At 43.8% G+C, this 24,041-nt stretch overlaps 1 protein-coding gene across 2 annotated transcripts; it reads right to left on the bottom strand.

Annotated features, from left to right (window-relative positions):
- Nucleotides 1–6,900: 6,900 nt before the first annotated feature.
- ZDHHC1 (zDHHC palmitoyltransferase 1) lies at nucleotides 6,901–22,587 on the bottom strand. Of its 2 annotated transcripts, none has more exons than XM_081336026.1 (12): nucleotides 20,502–22,587; nucleotides 16,403–16,500; nucleotides 15,422–15,640; nucleotides 14,443–14,618; nucleotides 13,468–13,569; nucleotides 12,743–12,867; nucleotides 12,314–12,472; nucleotides 11,505–11,617; nucleotides 10,161–10,246; nucleotides 8,876–8,969; nucleotides 7,814–7,934; nucleotides 6,901–7,530 (listed from the first exon to the last, which is right to left on the bottom strand). In XM_081336026.1, the coding sequence occupies exons 3-12, from the start codon at nucleotides 15,638–15,640 to the stop codon at nucleotides 6,995–6,997; spliced, it is 1,731 nt and encodes a 576-aa protein (XP_081192152.1). In that variant the 5' UTR covers nucleotides 16,403–16,500; nucleotides 20,502–22,587; the 3' UTR covers nucleotides 6,901–6,994. The 2 variants fall into 2 exon arrangements, with proteins under 2 accessions (XP_081192152.1, XP_081192153.1); XM_081336027.1 differs by lacking the exon at nucleotides 20,502–22,587 and adding an exon at nucleotides 18,367–18,504.
- Nucleotides 22,588–24,041: the final 1,454 nt, after the last annotated feature.

Raw genomic sequence — 24,041 nt, 5'->3', positions numbered from 1 at the left:
AAGAGAAGAACTGAGAGCATCATTTTGCCCCCAGGCAGAGAGAGAGAGGGAGACTTGCAGCTCATCATTCGGCTCGCCTCTCCAAGGGAGGCTCTCCCCCAGTGCAGCACTTCATTTTCTTCTTCTCATCTTTAACACCCACCCGCCAGAGGCCCTGCCCTTCCTTCCAGCTACAGGCCTAAAAAGAGTTCCGGGGCCAAGGCAGGTCATTTGTGATCTAGGCCATTAGGAATCTTGAGCATCGGGCAGAAGACAAAAAGGGCGGAAGGGCAAAATAAAAAATAATAATAAAAAGTCTGTTTAAGATGGAACCAAACAATCTCCATGGTATCAAGGAACACGCCAGATCAAAGCATTGCCGCTGCCGTCTTGTGGGTTAGGGTGCTGAAGAATGGTGTGTGTATATGTGTGTGTGTGTATGTGTGCGTGTTTGTGTGTTTAGAGGAAGAGAAGCAAGCAACCCACTTGGGGGTGGGGGGGTTGCGGGGTGGGAGAGATCAACAGACGATGGATGGTAGAGCCATCGCTGCCTTTCGCTGCTGTATTGTTTCATGCCGTTTGGGAGATCATGCCAAGAACGGAACAAACAGGCTGCACAACACAGTGAGGGGGAAATGTTTTCAGCGGTAGTGAAAGCAAAAGGGTTTCCACAGCAGCCAGCTCTGTGCAGTTAGCAACTGGGGCGGCACCCGAGGCAATCCACCACCCCAACCCAACCCAGCCCATTTGGAGCACCCCTTGGTCCCCAAGGGGTCACCTAGCCCTTCTCCCCAGGAAGTGCCGTTCTCTGAGCAAAAGGCTCTTTTGGGTTACCTGCCTTTGTCCTCCTTCAGCAGTCGGGGTGGCCGTGCACCTGACTACAGGATGCCTGTCATCTGAAAGCGCTGAGTAGGCCTGGTCTGGTTTAGGGATAAAGAAGATGCTCACCAACACATCAGCATTTGGACAGCAAATAGGGCAGCCAGGAAAAGTCACCTTGGTTAGCTTTCCCTACTTTAATTGGGTGAAATATTGGGGTTTTTATTTAAATTGCAGAAATGGTCTCTGAATGTGCTTCTATAATTATTCATAGGGATACACATTTTCAGGCAGATATTTCCCTTCTTTTTCAAGCAAGGTATTTCCTCTTGTTTTGGGACTGCAGAACCGGGCGGGGGGAGGGGGCACGGCGTTCCAGATCCAAAGATGTTAATGGCCAAAGCAACTCAAGTAGACAATCAAACTTTAAGTATTCTGCTCTTATCTGCTATAAGGAATCTCTGGTGTTTAAGTGGAAAGAAACGCTTATGGAACGCAGAAAAGACTTGATTCCCTTCCCAAAGAATATTGAACATTGCAGCTCGGCGTAAACCGTCCGCTCAACATCCAGGTTCACCCCTTAGACGAATTCACCCTTCATCCACAAGAAAGACCTATTTCCCATCTTTTCTTCCTCCGCACATCTGGCTGACAAGTTGAGCCAAGTCCATTTTCAAATAGCTTGGCAAGTCTTCCATTTTTGTTCTTGGCCGACAAGCTGACCTTTGAGAAGACGTGGCCAGTTTACACCGCCCTGGAAGCCATTCTCCTAATTGAATTGCTCTTCAACGCATTGGACTTAGAACCACATTCATCACAGCTCAATTGGTAAGAGTAAGCTACAAGCAAATGGGTTTTGTTCCTCAGCTGCGCAACAGAAACACGCTGAAGGACCTCCACCCCTGGATTTTCAGGGCTAGTCATTCTGTGACCCAACTGTCTCCTTCTGCAGGTGGCTCCGAGCAGGATCTGAGTTAGAGCTGGACCTCATCCAACTCGGACTGAGAATCGGAAGCAATGAGCCTGCGTTAATTAAGGATTTCTGACAACCTGGACACCAAAATCCTGTTGATTCCAGCTGGTCTTGGAACTGGTTAAGTAATATAGAAGCTGTAGCCTTCGTACAGGGCCACACATTCTGGGCTCTTATTTGGCAGCATCCTCTAGATCACCTACTGTTGCTACAAAACACAATGGCTTAGGAGACTTGTGCAATATATATGACCTCAGGGGACTTGTGCAATATATATATATATAATCCGGTAACCACAGCAACTAAATAAGATATTGCACGATTATCACTGTGCTGAATGTTGCATTCCCATTATCTGGATGTGCTACAACATGTCTAAAACTCTGTATCCTTTCTATTTCAGAAGAGGTCCACTTTCTTAAAACAAGGTAGTAAAACTTTGGTAAGTACAGTGCCTATCAACAATCTGAAAGGAATCGCTTGTATTACTGCCAGCTACTTATAGTTCCTGAAGTAGCCCAACCAAACCAGTTAGCAATGTGGAAAATGCACTCTGAGAATTCTGCGTAACAGTAAAAGCATTCTTAGAAGATAGATGTTTCTTATATAGCCTTAATTGCTTTTGGACAGCCAGGCTGCAGGGACCAGATAACCTTAGAAGCATCCATATTCCCCAGGAACATCAGCAGCGCCCAGCTGGATTAGATCCCTGGCCGATTCAGTCCAGCAGTTTCTTCTCACAGTGGCCAATGTGTCTCTCAAATCTCTTGTTCAAATATTGTGTCTCATAAGCAACAAATCTTCTTCCAGGAAAGCTCAATTCTTGTCACTGCCAATTTCTACTACGCTATCCATCAAATTCCAAATCTGCTGAAAGTCAGGCTCATTTAGGGTAGTTAAGGCCATATAAACCATACTTGGGATATTGGGATATTCCGGGCCAAAGTGCAGGGCCCAGTGCCTCAAAGCTGCCTCTCCCCCCCCCACCCCCACACCCCGAATAATTTTGTGCATTGACCAGCTGATATCTTCTTTTGGAACTATAGACAGAAAATGTGTAATTGCAACTGACTAGTCAAGAATGGAATATACCATATACAAGAAATCCTGCGGAGGGAATCATCCAGATGTGTGCATTGGGTTCTCCAAATGCATCGTGCCCAGGCTTTGTTGGAAATGCTGGTCAGAAACATCCCATAATCGGGAGAGGGACAAAGAAAGCTCAGAAGCTGTGCCTAGATTTGCCACGATGCTGCCTGATACTGAAATACAAACTAACCAAAGAAAACAAACACAGCTTCCTTGTTCCACGTGAAAGAAAATGGCACGGGGAGCTCCCAAGGCTGACGATGACCACACTTGTTACTTAAAAGCTGCGTATGCTTTCTATTCATTGTTTAGCCCTGTCAGCTGATGGAAACCCAGAGTCCTAAAATCTGTAAAGGGGGGGTGAGGCAGAAAGGAAAATCCCCACTTATCACAAGTGCAAGCCACGGCGGAAATCAACGTGAAGATGCCCTCAAGTCAACTGCAATGTTCTTGATAAGAGTTTCAGAACTGGTTGGCCACTGTTTTATTTTTATTTTTTAAGGATTTTTAAACATTTCCCATCTGGGCTGGGAGAGCTGGAATTAACTAGTCCCAACCATGCTGAGCTACCAAGGCCAGGTGAGGTATTTCAAAGCAAAAGCTACAAGAGCCAGGAGGCAAGAAATGTTGCGGGTCGCCGTCCCCTAAGGAGGTCCATCTGGTGGGACCCAGAAAAAGGGCCTTCCCTGTGGTGGCTCCCGCCCTCTGGAACATCATCCCTCCGGAAATCAGACTGACCCCACTCTGACACTCTTTTGTAAGGCCCCGGGGACGTGGCTTTGCCAGCGGGCCTGGGGAACCGAGAGGGATGGAGCCCATTAAATGGTTGATTTGAGTGTGTGTTGTCGCCGAGGGGGGTAGGGTGGGGGGTTATTACAAGCAGTCCTCAACTTACAACCACAATTGAGCCCAAAATGTATGTTGCTAAGTGAAACTATTGCTAAGTGAGTTTTGCCCCACTTTATGACCTTTCTCGTCGCAGTTGTAAAGGGAACCATTGCAGTTGTTAATTTAGTAACACGGCTGCAAAGTGCATCTGGCTTCCCCATTGACTTTGCTTGTCAGAAGGTCGCCCAAGGGGAATCACGTGACCCCGGGACAATGCGACCGTCATAAACACAAGTCAGTTGCCAAGCATCTGAATGTAAATCACATGACCATGGGGATGCTGCAAAGGTCAAACGTGTGAAAAATGGGTTATAAGTCACTCTTTTTCACACTGTAACTGAACAGACACGAAGAACTGTTGTAAGTCGAGGACTACCTGTACTTTATTATTGTTTTACTATTTTTTATTATCTGTAAGCCACCTAGAGTCGATGCGAGTGTTATATAGGCAGCTATATAAATTATCTAGTCACTTGAGGAAGACACCTCACCAAATCACGGAAAAAGAATTCTTGAAGCAAGGCTAACTAGTGTGAAGGAAAGGAACACACTGACCAGGGACCTTAAAAGACAGTCGCTTCTGTGGGATACCCAACTGGCGTCGTATAACCATTTGGGGCAGCTGCTGGATTCTGCTTGGCAGCTGAGCACAGCAGGAGGGCAGAAATGAGATCCCGAGCTGGTTCCGCTGACTGCAATCACAGGCTATCAGCTGAACAAAAGTCGCACAACAGGACAATAACAAGGCTACAGAACCCTAACAACCCAAGACACTGCCATCTCAAGTTTCCAGTGGCATTTTTCTGAATGGCACACTGCTTGGAGCAAGCTGGGGAATATTTTTTTCTTCTACTATGTTTCTTCAGGTGTTAAAACTTGAGTTTTTTTGTGTTCTGGGACTAGAGGTGTTCTAATTGCTCTCCTAAAAAAACGTCAAAGTTATTGCAGCGGCGGCGGCAGTAGCAGGAGCAGCAGCCCGGCAGGCAACTAGAGTAGACTATACATTCCAGGATCACAAGCCCGCTGGTGTCACCTCAGACCTATCCCTGTAGCCTCTGGTGCCAAGAATATGCAGGTACCATGGCTACCAAGATTAATGCAAGCCAATCATACCAAAAGTGTGTCGTACACAACAATTTGGACTATGCCCTCTAGAAGCCAAGGGGAAGAGCCAGCACAGACAAGGTTCAATAAATTACCCATGTGGACTTTGTAACTGAAGGCATAGCTAGTTGAAGCAAGAGTCTGTGATAAAAGGGTTAAAATCTGCCACCCCATTTTCTTGCTGAAAACCACCCATCTTAACTATCCATTGTCTCAAACATAAAGTTACCCATCTCATTCATAGCTTGACTGCTTTTAAGCCTTAAATGACCCTTGCTTGAAGAGAAGGGTCTGGATTGCAGAGCGGTTTATATCAATGCTGCCAAAAGCTGCAAGACTGACCGTCAGGAGCACTGCATTGCTCTGTTTAAAATCAGTCTGCATTAATGCAGGTCCTGTATTACAATCATTTTCAGCTGTTAATCAGCTTCCAGGGTTGGGGTATTTCTATTATACCGAATCTGTGAAATCCTCCCTTTGTAACGATTTGACAAAATCTATTCTGAAGGGGTTTTAGCTTTTAATATTGTTTTAATTGTTGGGCTTAAGTAATTTAATCTATTTTAATTTATACTATTTTTATATTGTATTTTATGCTGCCCTGTAAACCGCCCTGAGTCCTTCGGGAATAGGGCGGTATAAAAATTTAATTAATTAATTAAATAAATAAATATTCTGACACGCAGAAACTCTCCAGAAAGCAGAAAGAGGTAGGATCCTTTTGCTCAAAATCCCAGGGTACTAAAACTGATGCCTACATCCAAAACATGCACGTGACTGGCTGGGGAAGCCTGGGAGTTGACCTCCAGACATCTTCAACCTGCCAAGGCTGAGAAACCCTGGTCTATCAGAATCGTTACAGAGGTAGAGCTTGACCAGTTGAAAAGTGTCCTGATCTGAAGAAGAATGCAAGCATTAGCTTCAACCCACAAAATAAGTTATGTCATGAGTTACACAAACGAAACGCTAGGCTCAGGAGCTAAGAAATTGGGTCATCCTGACAAAACTGCTTCTTGTATCAGCAAATGCAGGGCAGGGGGGGGGAAAGAAAAGGAGAAGCATTTAGCAAAGAGCATAGAAAAAATATTTATTGAGAACAGAGCTGTTCAAAGCGCTCCATAATATTGCTAAATGAATTTTGGAAGCTAACTTCTGTTAGGCCAGGTCACTTGTCCATCTAGTCTTCTATTCTGACCAGATGCGGCTTCAGAGTCTCAGGCAAAGGTCTTTTCCGCCGATTGCTATTTAATCCTTTTTAACTAAATGTAAGGGAAGAACCTGTAACTTTTGGGATACCAAGCACGGTCCCTCCCTAAAAGTAAAAAAATAAGGCCCCCGAAAGATCCAAGGAGCCATGAAACAGACAACTGCCTTGCTGCATTCCTGGCTCCCAGATCTGCTAGAGATGTCTTATGATGGATCTTCTTACCCAAGATCCATCATGCATTCCAAGAGTTTTGGGTTACCAAGGAAGAGGTTCTCAAAGGAAGGTGTCCACATGAAGAAACTGGCTCGGATCTCTCCAAATTTATGCAAGCGCTCCGCACCAGCCTTCAAAAAACCCCCAAACGTGAGGTTGCATTGTAAGGCAAGAAGAAGCAGCAGAGAAAAGGAAAAAGGCTAAGTGGAAACAACGCCTTTTGCGTCTTCCTTTCAGACACAAGCACAGAGTAAATGTTTCCCAGAGGAAAGCACAAAGGAGGACGAGTACTCTTTCCGATTCCCTACTCTGCCGAAGGGGCAGAACAGAGCAACTTTTGGCTCTCCCAAAGAACTCCAGGGAAGCGGGATTGTTTTGTCGAGGCCTATAAGAGAGCTCAGGTCATAAATCTAAGCATCTGCAAAGCTTAGTCCTGAAATCTTCAAAACCCCGGTACGCCTGTTAGGGAGGCTGCTAACTCTACCCTTTGGCTGCCCTCCAGAGGCGAATGATTTATCTTCCTGAACAACCACAGGAAAGGAATTGCCCTGTTTCCCCGTGAATAAAAGGCATTAATAATAAATACAAATACCAGCCTGCTCCAGAGAGCAAGACAGATCACTCGAGATTCAATCCATGAACACCAATATATTTGGAGAGTGAGCAGGCCACACACTATTGCTTCTCTCTCGGCTGTTAATAGCTCTTAGGCCACCAGGCATCTAGGCTGCTGTCGAACTAGGGCCCGACTCCCAAACGTGGTACTTCTGATCATCCACGTGCCTTTTGCTGGAACATTTTCTGTGAGAAGGTTCAGACGGGGTCTCGCCAGACCAGAGATTGGGGACGGGAGGTTCCCCGCTACTTCTGCTCACAAACACATCCGGGATCTTAGGAGACAGTTCCAGCTCTTCGGCTTGCTGAGCCCTGGCTGGCTGAGAGTTCCTGCTTTTGGTGCCGTGCCCAGCATTTCGGTGCTTCTCCCCTGCGTCCTTCGAGTAGACTGCGGGAAAAGGAAGGCGCCGAGGACCGCTGTTGGGAGCTCCGCTTGTGGCCCTGCTCCCCAGACGGGTCTGAGCCACAGGGATCTCCTCCATGGACTCTGCTGACTCGGAGTGATAGTCAGCTGGAGGACCTGCAGCTTGGACTGGGCCCAGGCTGCCGGTGGGTACGGCTGCTTTAGGAGGACCAGCTGGTGCAAGGGGGTGGAGGCTGGAGGATGAGGAGGTTGAAGAGGGGGCGGTAGTGATGGACGATTCTGAAAACAAGGAAGGAAGGAAGGAGAGGGTAGCAGAAATGGTTACTTCCCTCCTTCTACAGCAATGGGGCTTCTTGGAGATCGTGCGAGCGGCAGCAAGAAACTAGGGGAAAGTTAAATGAGTTTTGTACCTTTGTTCTGCTTTACTAGGTGTAGCTAGTAGAAAAACTTGGCTATTCGCAAGTCATTGGGCAGCTTTACATTTAAATCTCCAGGATTCTCGTTAGGCAAAAAGGGGTCCCGTGACACCTTTAGGATGGAATTTCTGGGCTGCCGGTCTTACCTGACTGTAACACTGGAAGAGAGGTCCACGGGGCAAGTATCACCTTGGAGTTTTCTTCCAACACAGAGGAGGAAACCTTCTGCAACTTCTTCCGCTTCTTCTTCTTCTTCTTCTTCTGAAGCTACACAACAGAGCAAAGTGGCATTCATTTGGGATCAATATGACTTCGCTGATTACGGTTATCAGACAACCCGGTCCAAATTCCCACCCAGCTATGAAGCTTAGTTGGACGAAGCCATCTACTCTTGTTTACAGGATTCTTATAAGGATAATATAAGATGAAGGAGACAGCGTGAGATACTATCTAGCCACTCAGAGATCTTTGGGGAAAGAATTCAGTGACAATTTTCATGAACGTACAACTTTACCCTTTAAAGTGTGCTCAGCAAAGTGTGACACTTTGGGAAATCCAGTATTTTTTTCTCAGTAATAGGATCTCAAAGAATCTTGGAGTAGTCACTGCTTTCCAGTTTAGATTATTAAGGCTGGGATGGGGAAGGGGGGAGGTGAGATAAAGATCTATAGATACTGTTTTTCAACCTTGGAGAACTTAAGACTTTAACGCCCAGACTTCATGGGTGAACGGGAAAATTCTGGGAAGTCCACACATCTTAAAATGTGTGCCAAGGTGCTACTGGCTGCCATTAGTGTGGTGACATTGATTTTAAAATGCAACTAGTCTTTCCTCCTATTTCTGAAATAAAGGATTTTTAAAAAATGACTGCATAGTTTTGATTAAAGCATGAAGAGCAAAGAACCAATATATACCTTTTGCTACAAAACTCAAGACGGTAACATTTTTAACAGCACCAAAGACTTTATTCCTTACAATGGCAACAAAGAAACACTTCTATATTATTATTTTTTGCCAGCCAAAACACAGATAACAACTCTTCTACAAATAACTAAATAAAACATGCATGGAATAGGAAATGCCAAATACATAAGCCATGAAAGATTGTTGATTCCTGATGAAATGGAAAGTATGCTAGGGTGACCCAGTCAGTCACATGAGTGTGTAATGCAACCCGTCAGGCTAAGCTTCAGTTACACAACTCTTACCTGTCGCTGGTCTCCAGACTGCAAATCTGGAAGTTCAGAAGATGGCATGGTCTTGCTGTCTATGCCATCGTTGCGGATACAAAACTTGGGTAGGCTGAAACAGAAGACAGGGCACTGATTCTTCTTCACATCCCAGTCAACCTGAAAAGCGTCCATGTTTAGACCATAAAGATGGCCTTACATTATTACAGTTTATTTGAACACCTAGTAGCAATGAGTTGCTTCCTCCCAGTAACCTGATCTGAGTCATTGTAGAGGGGCTGGGAAAAGAATGAAGAGCAGATAGAGGTAGCAATCAAGGGACAGTGGGCAAGTTCAGAGGTCCCCAGGGGCCAGTTCCGTGAAGAGAAGTTTTTCCACGTCTCGGAGGGTGTGTGGTTTTGTGTGTTGCCTGCGTCTCGCGGATGGGGCTTTGCTTGTTTGTGCGACCCGGTTGTTGCTGGCATGCCACAGCCGGGTACTGGTCCAGGGACCAGGGGTTGGGGACCCCTGGCTCAGTTCATAAATAGCAACTTAGCCCAATGAGGAGACATCTCAGAAGTGTTACAAAACATTCACGGGGACTCCGTTTAAAAAATGAATGTGGGAAAATCCCATCACACTTTCCACAAAGTGTGTATTCATCTTGATCACAGTCCAAGATGTAAAGTCTGCATAGGTCTTGCTTGCGTACGATTGCCCATCTGGGTAGGGTTAACATTTTGGTACAAATAATTGACTTCCCATTGCTATTACTAAACTGATAATCCTAATTTTTAAAAATACTGGTTTCCCAATTGTCTTCCTTCTAAGCTATGTTGCTTTTTTCAACCGGCTAATGGAGGAGGAAGATCCTTTGGCCAATGGAGTAAGTATGTGGGCCAAAGAAAAAATGGTGGAGGATCACAGAGAGATTGTGGGCTGGCCACTCCTGATTTAGCCCTAAGCATTATCAATTTATTATGAGCAAGGCCACATAAAATCCCCCCATTTTTTTTTGCAGAATTTAGGCCACTCAGTATTATTTAACATTGCTTTGCTATGACATTTAATGTTGTTTTTATTGCTATTATTTTCTGCTGAATTCTACTCTTAGCGTTGCTGCTGATTTGGTTTTATTTCTTCTACTTATCAACAAAAGCCAAATAGAGATATAAATTCCCATTTGTATTTACTGTTAAGAAAGCTGTGTGATTTCTAAGAAGCTTGGAAAATTATATTTAATATAAAGTTTACTGTCAATGCAAAACACATCATCCACTGTCACAAATTCAGGGAAATCTAACTTTGCTTTCATTCTACTTACTCTCTCCCAGATGGTAATCCTGATGGGTTCTCCACCTGCACCTCAGGGTTGCTATATCCAAGACTCCCTGCATAAAATTGCAAATCCTAAAACAAACAAGCTATTTTAGTAATGGCCTGCTGCAGCCTTTGCACAGACAAAATCAGGAGCGTTGCCTACGGTTGGAAAAAAAAATGACCTCCCTCCCTTCAAATCGTTCCTGACCCCAAGGAGAAGCATCCCATAATTTTAAGAAGCCTCAGTTTAAACCTTAGCAACCTCATATTTGCAAGTGATCTTCAAAACAGCTAGAAAGATGCGATGATCATTGTGTTGGCCTTGGATTGTGGAAAACATGGCTTAAATACACAGTGGGTGAGGCTGATCATGAGGAGACCATGAGCCAGCCCCTAAATCTCAGCCTTTAGTATGTTGCTACAAGGATATTTATTCTAGGGTGTAGCAAAGTCCACCCATGCTATCTCTGTGCTTCTGGAAACAAAGTACTGCACTGTTTACTGTTTCTATTTCACTTGATAAAAATGGAATGTTTGAAGGAGGAGTAACAATATCAAGTGTTTAATACCTTCTGCTATCCCAAATCACTCACTTTAGCAACTCAGTTTTAGCTTAGGGCAGCTTTGCTTATGTATCAAGTATTTGCATTCAGCTCACTGGTTTATCCAACTGTTCACCTCAAAAAACAGAACGAGCCAGCAGACTTATGGACCCTCACTGGGTGCTGAAGATCTCAGCATGTCCAAATAACTGGATTACTTTCTTAGGCCATATAACCAATTTTGATTTCCAAGAAAAGACATTGTGCTGTTCTGAGATTTAATTAGGATGGATCAATTCAAAAGAACTGTCTCTATGATTGTCTAATACTTTTACTGTAATATTAAAAAAATGATTATCTTCTTGCACTAGCTCTCATAATGCACTAGCTCTCATAGAGCCATGGTGACACAGTGGTTAGAATGCAGTAGTGCAGACTAATTCTGCTTACAGCCAGCAGTTCGATTCTCACCAGCTCAAGGTTGACTCGGCCTTCCATCCTTCCGAGGTCGGTAAAAGGAGGACCCAGATTGTTGGGGGGCAATATGCTGATGCTGTAAACTGCTTAGAGAGAGCTGTAAAGCACTGTGAAGCAGTATATACTGCAAGTAAGTACCATTGCTATTGCTATAATAACAGCATAAAGTCTGAAAGTCCCACTCTATCTCCTACAGTGGGGAAAATACGTAAGCTCCAAACTTTACAGGTAACAAAATTAAAGCAACGTTAGAAGGAAATATTATGAATGAGTTGCCTTCTGGGTATGTCAGAAATACACCTTTATTTAAACAAAAGCTGCAGCCTTGCCTGAATGGGCCTTGTTGGGGGAGGGTAGAATTCTGGCTGCTTCTCAGGATCCTTCACTTCTTGATGGGGACGCTGTTGGACGATATATTCATAGGTGGTCATTCGGTGCCACACTAAAGAGAAGGACAGAAAATTAATTCACTTCAAAGACCCTAGAACGAGACATGAATTAAGATGCTATGATGGAAGAGCTCAAAACGATGCTTTGGAGTGGGGGGGGGAAAGACTATTTAAATGAGTGATTTGCTGATTATTAATGAACGAGGTTATACTACAGCCCCTGTTAAATCAAGAATGGCTAAGTAACCATTGGATGCAAATCCTCCAGTTCAGACAAGTAATGTTTGCAGATGTGTAACTAAGGACCAAGATTGTTGGGGGCAATTAAGCTGACTTTGTAATAATGTCGCTTGGGGGTGGCGAAAGACCTAATAAGCAGGCATATACATAGAATGAAGGCTATTGCAAAGCACATTGATTTGTGCTTTAGATTGTAAGCCGCCCTGAGTCTTCGGAGAAGGGCGGGATATAAATGGGATTAAAAAAAAAACGAAACTAAAGTACAGCAATCCAGTTGGATGCAACAGCCTCTAGCCAAATCACTGTCTCCAGTCCACTGCTCTTCAGGTATGTTGGGCCTCACCTTATGTAATCTTACATAATTACACAGAAATGGTTTTGACTCAAGACAAAATGCTTCTAGCCGCATTCACACGAAGAATGTGATAGTGTATAGATGCACGTATGAGGAAGGACATGCACAGTTGAACTGAAGTGAGAAGGAAAAACCAGAAGAAAGGGGTACCTACTGAGATAAATATGAAAGACTAACAGGTGGCCCAACAGGAACAGAGTCAGTAACCCCAGAGTTATCAGCAGTCCAGCCAAAGTCAAAATTGCAGGTGCTTTTGTCTTAACTGGAGCAACAGGAAGGAACACAAACCAGACATCTGTTTGGTTCTTCACGCCTAGAAAAGGACACAGACCAAAAGGAGAAGAGGAGCTAAATCTTCATCACCGACATATTTGTGCAAATCACTTTAATGGACTGTCAAGCCTTGGGGGCAATATCTAGATTGCCCAAACTTTGGATATCTTTTCTCAGGAAACAAGTGTATAACAGTGACTGATCATTGGGATACTTATCCACGCAGTGCTTCCGACCAAGAGGATGAAGGGAGACAAAGGAGAAATTGCCATGATGGGGTAGTTCCTCCATGCAGGTTGTAGGAAGGTACCTTCAAAGTGATGTCCAGTGCGTAACTTCATGGGATCAAGGAAGAATTGAACAAAGACATAGAAAGCAACAAGCAGGATTAGGAGAAGGCCCAGGATGGCAGATATTACACTGTTCAGAAACAGCCTGTCAAAGAAACAAAGGAATTTTTAGCATCTTCACAATGAAACACAAGAGAAATCAATTTTCAGGCATGGCTGTCACATATAGCAATGAGAATCTCTGGCAAAGAAACTGTGCCGTTCCTAACCCTGACAGATGTACAGGTGGTCCCCGAGTAACAACAGTCCATTTAGTGATGGTTCAAAGTTACGACGGCACTGAAAAAAAATGACTTAGGACCGTTTTTCACACTTGACCACCATTGCAGCATCCCCATGGTCATGTGATCAAAATTCAGACGCTCGGCAACTGACTCACATTTATGACGGTCGCAGTGTCCCCGGGGTCATGTGATTCCCCTGTTGCGACCTTCTGACAAGCAAAGTCAATGGGGAAAGCCAGATTCACTTTGGAACCGTGTTACTAAATTAACAAACGCAGTGATTCACTTAACAAGTGTGGCAAGAAAGGTCATAAGATGGGGCAAAACTCACTTAACACATATCTCACTTAGCAGCATAAATTCTGGGCTCAACTGTGGTCGTAGGTCAAGGACTATATGTACAGTGAGGACTGTACACAGGCTTTGCTTAATGGGCTAATGTGTGATAGACAAAACCATACCAATAATTTTTCTCTCCCACACAGTTGTTGAGCCACATGCAGTGATGATCAAAGCCACATACGCATTTGTTACAGGACCCACAATGTTTTGATCTGGAGCTCCTAATAATAAAACAGGGAGAGAGAGAAAGGAGCTAATTATACTCTGCAGTTGTTTTCCCAGATTAATTTAGGGGGCTAAATTAGATGTGTACCAAAAAAAATTAAAAGAGTAAAGAACTAATTAATGCATGTTGTTTCCAATTAAGTCTGTTCTTACATGTAGAATAATTCCACTAAAATGCATGTGAGTTCGCTGCCTTGTCATTCACCAAGCCTGCACTTCTAAGTAGGACTGTTCTAACATTTTTGATCTTGTAACCAAAATATCACTGCAGGAATTGTGCATTGTGAAAACAGCAGGTCTTACAAAATTTTGTCAAGGTATACTGCACTACCAGTGATCTCAGGTGACCAGCCCAATTTAGTTACCTGGCATGAAGTAAGAAAGAAAGAATTTGAGCTAATTTTAAAAAATCATGGGTGTAGCTATACTCTTAATGGAGGAAAGGTGCAGAGATGAGGAAAAAAGGAGCACTTGTTTAAGACCCCCCAGTGGTTATTTTAATTCACAAGGTCACGGTTGAGTCATCTATTATGCTAAACTGTTTGTTTAACCATGACTTATTGAATAAATACAATTGACTGGTTCATACAACAGACGAAGCCATAAGTCACAGTTTACAAAACACAATGTTCGTGTTTACACAATACCCTTAACCAAAACCAAACAAGCCACATTATGTTCAGCGTGACATGTGAATCCAGCCAGTTCTATTACAGTCCAGTGACAGTCAACCAAGGCATTATATAACAACAATAGCTGTAAAACACTGAGTTTTCTCTGAGGATTTCTAGCGCTGATGGTTGCCTTGAGAAAGGAATTGGTGCCGTTAGCTCACAAACTCCTATAAGGAAGGCAAAACAAATACTCACACATCAACATCACAGATGTGACAGTGACGATTTTCAATGACGTGAGCGTGTTGGCTGCGATTAAATGCAGTCAGTGGCCCCTGGTAATTCTTCTTTCGCACACTGTCATCGGCCGGGTCAACGGAGACTGCTGTAAGGTGAACTACTAGGTGGCAGAGAAAGAAGACTCCAGGACACTGAAAAGGGCGCAGTTAAGGCTCGTCTCTCAGATTTATCGATATTCTTAAATTTCCACGGAAAAGAATGCCACAAGGGTTAAAAATCCTTTCAGTTAAAAAACAACAACAACTGGTTCTGGCTAGCTTGAAAGATGCAAATCATTGCTTCTTCACAGAAGCCCAGAAAAAAAAAGCACAGGAGAGGCAAAAAGTGACTGAAAGTATTCCGACAGCAAAAGGAATTGTTAACAAAAGCAGTATTGTGTCTGCAGGTAGTCCTCGACTTACCACTACAATTCAGCCCAACATTTCCGCTGCTAAACGAAAGAGTTGTTAAGCGAGCTTTATCCCCTTTTAGGACCTTTCTTGCCACAGCTGTTAAGTGAATCTTGCGTCCCGCTGACTCTGCTCATTAGAAGGCTGCACAATTTGATCGTGTGACCCTGGGATCCACCGCAACCCGGGGTCGGTATGCATCAGTGTGTGTCAGTCGCCAAGCATCCGAATCTTGATCACATGACCCTGGGTGGGGGGACGCTGCAATGGTCGTGTGAAAGACAGTCATAAATCACGTTTTCCAGTGCCGTTGTGACTTTGAATAGTCACGAAACGAACTGCTGTAAGTCGAGGACTACCAGAATTGTGAAAAGGGTAAACTGCCGTTTAAAGACAACAGATGCACAAAATGGGGGAAAGCAGACAGGAGGTGGACAGAAGCGCTGGCGATTTTTACGAATGAAAGTTTTTCACCATTCCTAAACGACGACCTTTGCGCCCCACCTGGATTCGGAATAACCGTATTTGCCAGATGGAAAGGATACAATGTACCCAGCGGGTACCCAGCGAACGGGCAGGAGAGGCACAAGGATGCCAAAACCAACCAGGGCAAAGAAGAAGAAAAGTAACCAGGCAATGAACTGGAAGGGGTGAGGGGGCCAACTCCAGCCATTTCTCCTGGCGTGCTGAGACTGAACTTCAAAAGCTGTTTCAGAAGTCTTCTCCGGGGCTGTCTTGTTAGGTGGCTTACTGCAGATGTTCATCTGCAGCGGATAAGAGGGAGAGTAAAACAAACAAACAAACAAAAAAATAGAAAAGGAAGAATGGAGAAAAATGTATTTTCGCTGAAAAAGCTGCAGAAAGCATATTTAAAATACAAACCTTTCTGCAGGTGGAACGTTTTGTGCAGGAAAGCTTCCCAGAAAATCACAGAGAGGGCAACGCCACACCAGAGACCAAAAAGTTTTTTGTTTTGTTTTTTTTTAAGAAAAGGCAACCCATTTAGCCAAAATAAAAATATCACAGCCTGTTCCTTGGAGGCTGACTTGGGCAGAACTAAATGGCTAAGAACTGCCAGCTGCTAGGTTACCCTTTGGAAGAAGTGTACAATTTTCTTACAGGGGCTCAGAAGCTGTTGCTCTGAACATACATCAAATGGCGTTTCCCACATTTCCCAATAGCTCTGCTTTGCATATTGTGTGCATGTGTACTGGAAGAGGTCCATTACAAGAGCCTCTCCCGAAATGAACCTCATTTTTAATACTCAGACTTTAATAAATAACCATAAAGAGAAGCAGCATTAGGCTCTTTACAGGACAAAGTGCGAATACATCCAGTACATTTTCATTAAGAAAGTCCTGAATGAAAAACAGGGGATTCAATATGCCACTATACTGTATGTGACATACACTGCAAATGGACAGGAAGCAGAGGGAAACATCACACATCACATCAACATTTAAATCTGGATTAACTGAAACTTGTAAAACTAGAAAAGTGCCACAGATCATACGGGCTCCCCTTACCCCAGCCTGAAGGTAATTGCCTCAGTCTTACAGTTCAGGCCTCCCTTAATCCAATCATGTAGTTCTTAAAATGTTCTCATAAGGTCCACAGTCTTTCTCTGCGAATAAAATAAAAGATGAGCAAAATCAGAACGACTGAAGCATTTTTGAGAATATGAAAAAGTGTGTCTCTATTTGCTTAGCCTAAGAGCTTAAATTCCACTTCATACCATAAAAACATGATTTGCTTTCAAAACAATCCAATAGAAAACAATCTCACACCAATCGCAGGGCTCTTTGTCCTAGATAACCTTTGCCCACTGAGGAGCAGTTTGTGTGACTGACTCCTTGCCTGCAAATTGCTATCATTATAATAATCCCACCTATTCCTAAATTGTCGGGACCGTACAGTGATATTCTACAAACTGAAACTGGGCTATAAGACCTGAAAAGGACACGCTGTCCAATAACTTCACTGGCCAAATGACAAAGCAGAATTTGAAGGACATGCACACATGCATGTTTTCAGTTCTTCGTGATCCATGACAGTTTCATGCAAAAATACTGGTTTTGGTTAGCTTCCTTTGTTGCTCATTTGAAAAAAAGAGATCCTGGGCTAAGCAACACTTCCTCTTCAATTAAGAATCATCCATTAAAAGGGCTTTTATACATATGTATACTATCAACGAACTGATCTACGTTTCCGCGTTTCTAGTTAAGTACGTTCCAGAACAATAATTTCTGCATCAGGCCAAGAAAAAGGGGAAGCTCCTCCCTGATAAATAGTTGCCTATGTATCATAAAAAGCAGTGAGTTATTTAGCATGGTTCAGAGGGAAAATGCAAACATATTTGAGCATATATATCAGAGGCTTGGTCGTAAATTCCACTTATTCAGCGCTGTAATAAGTCCAAGAAGTTCCTGAACAAGGGATTGTTAAGCAAGGACTCCTTGCAAATCCACAAGCTAAATACTGGATTACATGAATGGATTACCAGAAAGCCACACAGAGACCGGTAAGGGACCTCTATCAAGAACAGTCAAAGTTTTCACATACCCGATATGGATACCTTCCCACTTACAGGTAATCCTTGACTTACAACAGGGGTCTTCAAACTTGGCAACTTTTAAGACTTGTGGACTTGCAACTGCCAGAATTCCTCAGCCAGCCAGCTGACTTACAATCATTCAGGGACTGCTTGAAGTTACAAAGGCATTGTGAAAGAGACTTATGACCATTTTTCACACCTAAAACGACCCTTGCAGTAATCCCTGACCAAAATTCAGTCGGCAACTGGCTCGTATTTAGGACGTTTGCAGCGTCCCGACATCATGCGAGGACCATTTTGTAACCATCCCAGCCAGCTTCCGACAAGCAAAATCAATGGCCGGGGGGGGGGGGGAGGAAGAAAGGTCGCAAACCAGGGCAAAAACTGACCTAAGCGCCTTGCTTAGCAACAGAAACTTTGGGCTGAGTCGTGGCCGTAAGTAGAGGACTGCCCTGTGCTGGATTACCACTCCCATCAGGCACTTATAGGTTTCTGAGGACTTGTGGAAGCCCACCCATTTGAAAGCTGCCAAGGCTGAGGAAGGGGCTGCTGTAAGAGGGAGGCCATTTCAGTTTTAAAAACTACACCCACTGCCCTGAAGCCACGTTGGCTTAATGATGGCTTGTCCATGAAGCCCCCCACCCCTTGGCCGGGATCACCGCCCTCCCCCCCCCCGAAAAGCCCCTTCCCCATCCCCGCCTTTGCTCCTTTCCCACCCCCGGGAACCGCCAGCCTCTTTCCAGACGGGAGCGGGGAAGCCTCCTTCCGAGGAGCCGGCGTGACTGGCCCATCGTCCGCAGCCGGCCAGAAAGGAGGGGGCGCTGCGGATGATGGTTCTGGGGGTGGGGGAGACAAGAGGAAGCGTCTCCCCGCCTCCCGAAAGAAGGAACGGCTCGACCCCCAAGGAAGCGGAGGGGCGCCCCGGCTTCTCCTCACCTTCCCCCCTCCAGCTCAGCGGTGGTTCCGGGCGGCCATGCCGGGAGGGGCCCCGCTACCTCAGGCTGGGCCCTGCGGACCGAAGGCTCCTCGTTGCGGGTCAGGCCGCGGGGCCCGTCTCCATGGCGACCGACGGGACAGCGAGCGAGCTCCGCCTAGCCACGCCACGCCCCCTCGGGGGCTCCGCCTTCTTTCATTCTCCTGGAAGTGCCTGCCTGGGCTGCTTGGCGCGACGGGCTAGGCTGGGCGGGGGGAGGTCGTGTGAACGGAGCCAAGGGGGGGGGGGAATGTTCTCCTGCAGGTTTTAGGACCCAACTTTAATCTGGATTTAATTACAGGGAGCAGCTTCTAACGCAGGCACCGGGCATAATCCTCCCTCCTCTTATTCAGTTTAAGGCAGGGGTCCTCAACCTTGGCAACTTTTAAGACTTGTGGAATGCTGGGAGTTGAAGTCTTAAAAGTTGCCGAGGTTGAGGACCCCTGGATTAAGGGATCGGTTGGTTCTAGCTGATATTTATAATATATAAATGCGAAATTACCAGGCTGATCATTTAATTTTATTTATTTATTTATTTTATTTTAATCCCATTTATATCCCGCCCTTCTCCGAAGACTCAGGGCGGCTTACAAGCTTAGCAGTAGCCTTCATTCTATGTATATGCCTGCTTATTAGGGCTTTCACACACACCCCCAAGCGGCATTATTACAAAGTCAGCTTAATTGCCCCCAACAATCTGGGTCCTCATTTTACCTACCTCGGAAGGATGGAAGGCTGAGTCGACCTTGAGCCTGGTGGGACTCGAACCTGCACTAATTGCAGGCATTAGCCCACTGCTCCACCAAGGCTCTTAGACCTTGGACAACTGAATTATTATTATTATTATTATTATTATTATTATTATTATTATTATTATTATTATTATTATTATATAATAATAATAATAATAATAATAATAATAATAATAATAATAATAATAATAATAATAATAATGTTATTCTGGAGGCAAAATGGAGGATTTAAAAAGGAAAATATAATTTGTTAAACGTATATGCCACCTGACTGTGACTTTGGGTAGGTTTTTTTTAAAAAATATGCTTTATTAATTTTTCAACATAATCACCTTAATATTTGGTAAACAGTGTGTGGTCTGGGTTTACATTTAAGAAAGGCAAAATTTTGCATACCATTTGGGGGAATTCTGGGAGTTGAAGTCCGCACATCTTCAAGTTGCCATGGTCGGAAAACAATTCTCTAGATGTCAAACTCGCAACATCCTATGATGTATCGTGACTTTTTCCCCATTGCTGGCAATGGAGTGGGCACGGTTTCGGCATGACACATCCGGCCTGCGGGCCGGCAGTTTGGGCTCCCAACCTTTTCTATACCCCGTACCCCTAGAACTCTTCTGATATATTCTTGCACCCCTTACAAAAGTTTGAAACAGCAGCAACAAATTATGCACATGCGCTATAATTTTGAAAACCCAAGTTTTCACACCCCAGAATAATCGTCTCACATCCCCAGGGTGTGCGAGCACCCACGGTTGGGAACCCCTGGCCTAGATGGTCATCTGAAAATCCCAGTGGCTGGGGCTTCTGGTTTTTGGTGCTGAAGTTCAGCCCTGCTTCCACTTCTCATTCAAAGTGACAGCTTTGCTATTGGAATTCCTCTTTCTCCTTTGGGGCCTTCCCACTTGACTTGCTAATTCAGACAAGCAGGATAACACTCCTTGGACTTCAGCTTTAGAGGACTGTAATCTTTCTTTTTTAACTACAGTAGTTATTTATCTCTGAACATAACACAGCCTTTGGTTCCCAGGAAGCAGCCTCCTTCCATCCAAAATTGGAGAGTTCTTCTTTTACTTAATTCAATTGCTAACCTTTCTATATACCAGTAATTGCTTCCCGGCTTGGTAAAAATGGAAGTATGAATCATATCCACCAAAATACAACAACAAAGGTTTCTAACAGTGTATACTCTCTGTTTTGAAAGGTGAGTTATAGAAGCCAGGAGCAGAAAATCTTGATAAGCATGCCAGATTTTCAATGTTTACAAAAGAGACATTTCCTCTTAACTAATTTAACTGGTTGAATTTTCTCTCAACATCCCCAGCATTGTTACAAACTGTACTTACATTTCCACTGCTGTTCTGGCAACATAATCCGAAGTGATAGATCATTTCTGCCTGGATACTTTCATCAGCAAATACCTCAAAAAGAAAGGTTTATCTCGTCTCAGATCTGCATTTTTCACTTAGCAATCCAGGATCCGACTTCAGCAGCTGAGGAATACAGCAGCTAACACCAAGTCCCCACCCTTCAGCCTTTTGCAAACTGATTTGGCTGGCAAACAGTAACAAATCTCAAAACAGAACAACTGGAAGAAATCCAGAATGCTGGAAGGAATCTAATGTGAAAAACATTTGAAAACAAGTGAACGGAGACTTCCTTTCTAGACTTATCTTGGAAGCTGTTCAAGACAAACCCCAGATAAGCCATCACAATAAGCCGAAAGCAGCGCTTCAAATCCACACACACAAATATTATGAACTGCATTTGGGGGGGGGAAGGAAGGTATTTTTGTGAATACGCTAAACTGGGCTTTCTGAATCAGGCTCATTTTAACTGAATAAACTTCCTTCTTTTTATTTTTTTTTTATTTTTTATTTTAATTCCATTTATATCCCGCCCTTCTCCGAAGACTCAGGGCGGCTTGCAAGCTTAGCAGTAGCCTTTAAACTTCCAATATTCTCCCTTCTTGACTGCGGCAAGATGCTATCTCCCATGTGACGTCCTGTCAAGTCAAAATTCTCATTTCCTGCTTTTTCTGGTACTTTTTAGGGAAGCAAGGAAGGGGTGGTGGAAGCAAGAAACTGGCAAACACAGGTGGGCAGCCTTCTTAGGGGAAATAGGTGGACCAAGAGATCACTGATGTCAGATCACTGATGCAAAACTATCTGGACCATTCTGTGCACAGTGTCAAGGCTTTTTTTATTTTGAATACTTTTATATTTTAAAGGGGTTTGCCTTGTTTCAGTGACAGTTGGCCATCCCCACCCCGATTTTTGATGCATGTGACTAGAGAGGACTTGCAGAAGCCACAAAAGAGGGCTGTGGAAGGGCTTTGAACAATGGATGGCCTGCTGGCTTTTCATCATTTCTTTGCTTCCCAGTTACTCCACTTCTGATAAAAAGAGAATGTTTGTAATTTAGGGCTGAATGGTGGAGTCCTTGATGCTCTGTGACAGGGGTCTTCAATCTTGGCCCTTTTATGTCTTGTGGACTTCGACTCCCAGAATTCCTCAGCCAGACACGCTAGCTGAGGAATTCTGGGAGTCGAAGCCCACAAGTCATAAAAGGGCCAAGTTTTAAGACCCCTGCTCTATGAGTTTGGTGGTTTTCTTGCAGACATTCCATTACCAAACTATGTAACAGTGCTAAAAGGGAAAGGGTTTGCTCTTAAGTTTTATATACTAGTGGCTTGCCCTGATAAGACAACTCTCTTCAATCCAGAGAGCACCAAGGACCCCATACTCCACTTCAGTATTTGCTTTCAGGATTCTATTTTAAATGCTTTCTTAGTACAAGTTGATACGCAGCATTCATTTTTTTCCACTTTTCTTTCAAATATCTCCCACGTCGCATTTTAATACACGGGGGGGGGGGGGGGAAATCTCTCCGTGGTGCTGCTTCCCATATGCAGACTAAGGACCTTTTGCAAAGGACAAATGTGCCACACCTACAGCCAGAATATGGTCTAAATGAGACAGGTAAGTTTGGGGCATTTGTTCCATGTAGCTCTATAGTTGTTCTCTCTCTTTACTTTGCACCTAGGTTATTTCACACTCAAACTCAAGCAAGCCTGAATTATAGTATAGCTCTTCCATCATTTTCGCCGTTTTTTCTTCTCTCCAACTGGATGAAAAAAAATGGGGGAGGGGATCACAGCAGAATTAGCTTTGTACATCTTTAATGCTAAGAAAGGTAGTTGCATATCTCAATTTGAAGATTCCCCCGTAAATCTTTTCTACATAGCTCAAAAACAAACCACCTCTGCCCTAATGAAGGATGCAAGAATCCTAAACCTCTACTGGTATAAAGTTGCCACTGTAAGAACAGTCCATTATTAGTGACCACTATCTATCCTTTATTATTATTATTATTATTATTATTATTATTGTTATTATTATTATTATTATTATTATTATTATTATTATTATTATTATTATTATTATTATTTACTATTACTATTACTATTGTTATTATTATTTTGAAGGACATGGAAAAGCTGAAAAGTCCTTTCCTACCTGTTAGGCATATGGTTATAGCCTACCTGGTTGGGTTGGAAATATATAAACCATGATGTTATAACCTTAAGGTGCTAATTGGCCAATGGGTGTGTAAGTTTTTCCAACGGCCATAAGAGGGAGCTAGGAACGTGGCTTCTCTCTCTTTGCTCTCATTGTTTTTGCTTTTTGGCTTACTACTGTGTTAAACCTTAGGAACTGTGTACTTGACCTTCAGACCGGTAAGAAGACATTGTATTTTGGATACTCCCTGGACTGTTGCTGTTGCTTATCTGTTGTTATGTGTGTATGACCTGGACTGTTTATTCGGATTGTGTTTTTGTTTTTACATCTAATAGTAAAGTATTTTTCTGTTTATCAGAACCCAGTGTATCTGTATGGTTACTGTGTGACTCTTACTATTCTCAGTATGCTTTTGCCTGTGTAGGTTCCTGATAACTCAAGAAGCACTACCCATATGTCCTTCCTAAAGGGCCAAGTCATTTTTTTTGTGCAAAAAAATTGAATTTTAAACATAAGCACACAAGGTGTAATGATTTCAACACTTCCTACCAAGAACCTCAGCTATGTGGCCTACCGGGTCATACCCAAAACAGGGCCAGGAGCTTCCACCCACCCACCACTTCCGGTCAAGGCATCCTCAGGAGTAATTTCCAGGGGACTATGTGGACTGAAGCAAAAAGTGGGCAAAATGAGAAGCCAAATCCTATAGGAATAACTGTTCTCTCCCTGCTTTTTTGCTAGGTATCTTTCCCCGCTCTCTGATACCCTCTCTCCTGCACCAACAGGCAAGGCTGCAGACAGATCTGTTCTTGAGATCTTAGTAAAAGATGCCCCTCTCCTACTCTAAGGAGTGGTGTTCCTCTCTATTTCCTAGCCAAGGGGGCTGGCATTGTCCAAAGAATCTTCCATGGCCATGTAGTCAGCATGACTATACGCCAAGGCACAGGGAACGCTGTTATCTTCCCACTGAAGTGGTACCTATTTATCTACTCGCATTTGCATGCTTTCACTAGGCTGAGTGGGCAGCAGCTGAGGCAAGTAACGGGAGCTCACTCCATCCTGCGGTGCTTGGGTCTCGAACCTGGGCTGTCAAGCTTTTCAACTGGCAAGCTTAAGGTCTTTAACCACTGATCCATCCCGCCCCCTCCTGAGGTCTTATGTTTTACTTTTTAAAACAAAAAACGGTCTGGAGGCCCCAAAGTCTTGCAAACGTGGGATACAATATGCATTTGGGAGATGCTGCTTCTTTGGGTATGCTAACTGGAAAGCTTGGAGATACAATATGGGGCTTTAAAATAATAATAATAATAATAATAATAATAATAATAATAATAATAATAATAATAATAATAATAATAATAATAA

Source organism: Vipera berus (genome assembly GCF_964194415.1).
Source record: "Vipera berus genome assembly, chromosome: 10".
Classification (NCBI taxonomy): Eukaryota; Metazoa; Chordata; class Lepidosauria; order Squamata; family Viperidae; genus Vipera; species Vipera berus.
The sequence above is the reverse complement of the archived record's forward strand: the minus strand, read 5'-3'. Positions and strand labels throughout refer to the sequence as shown.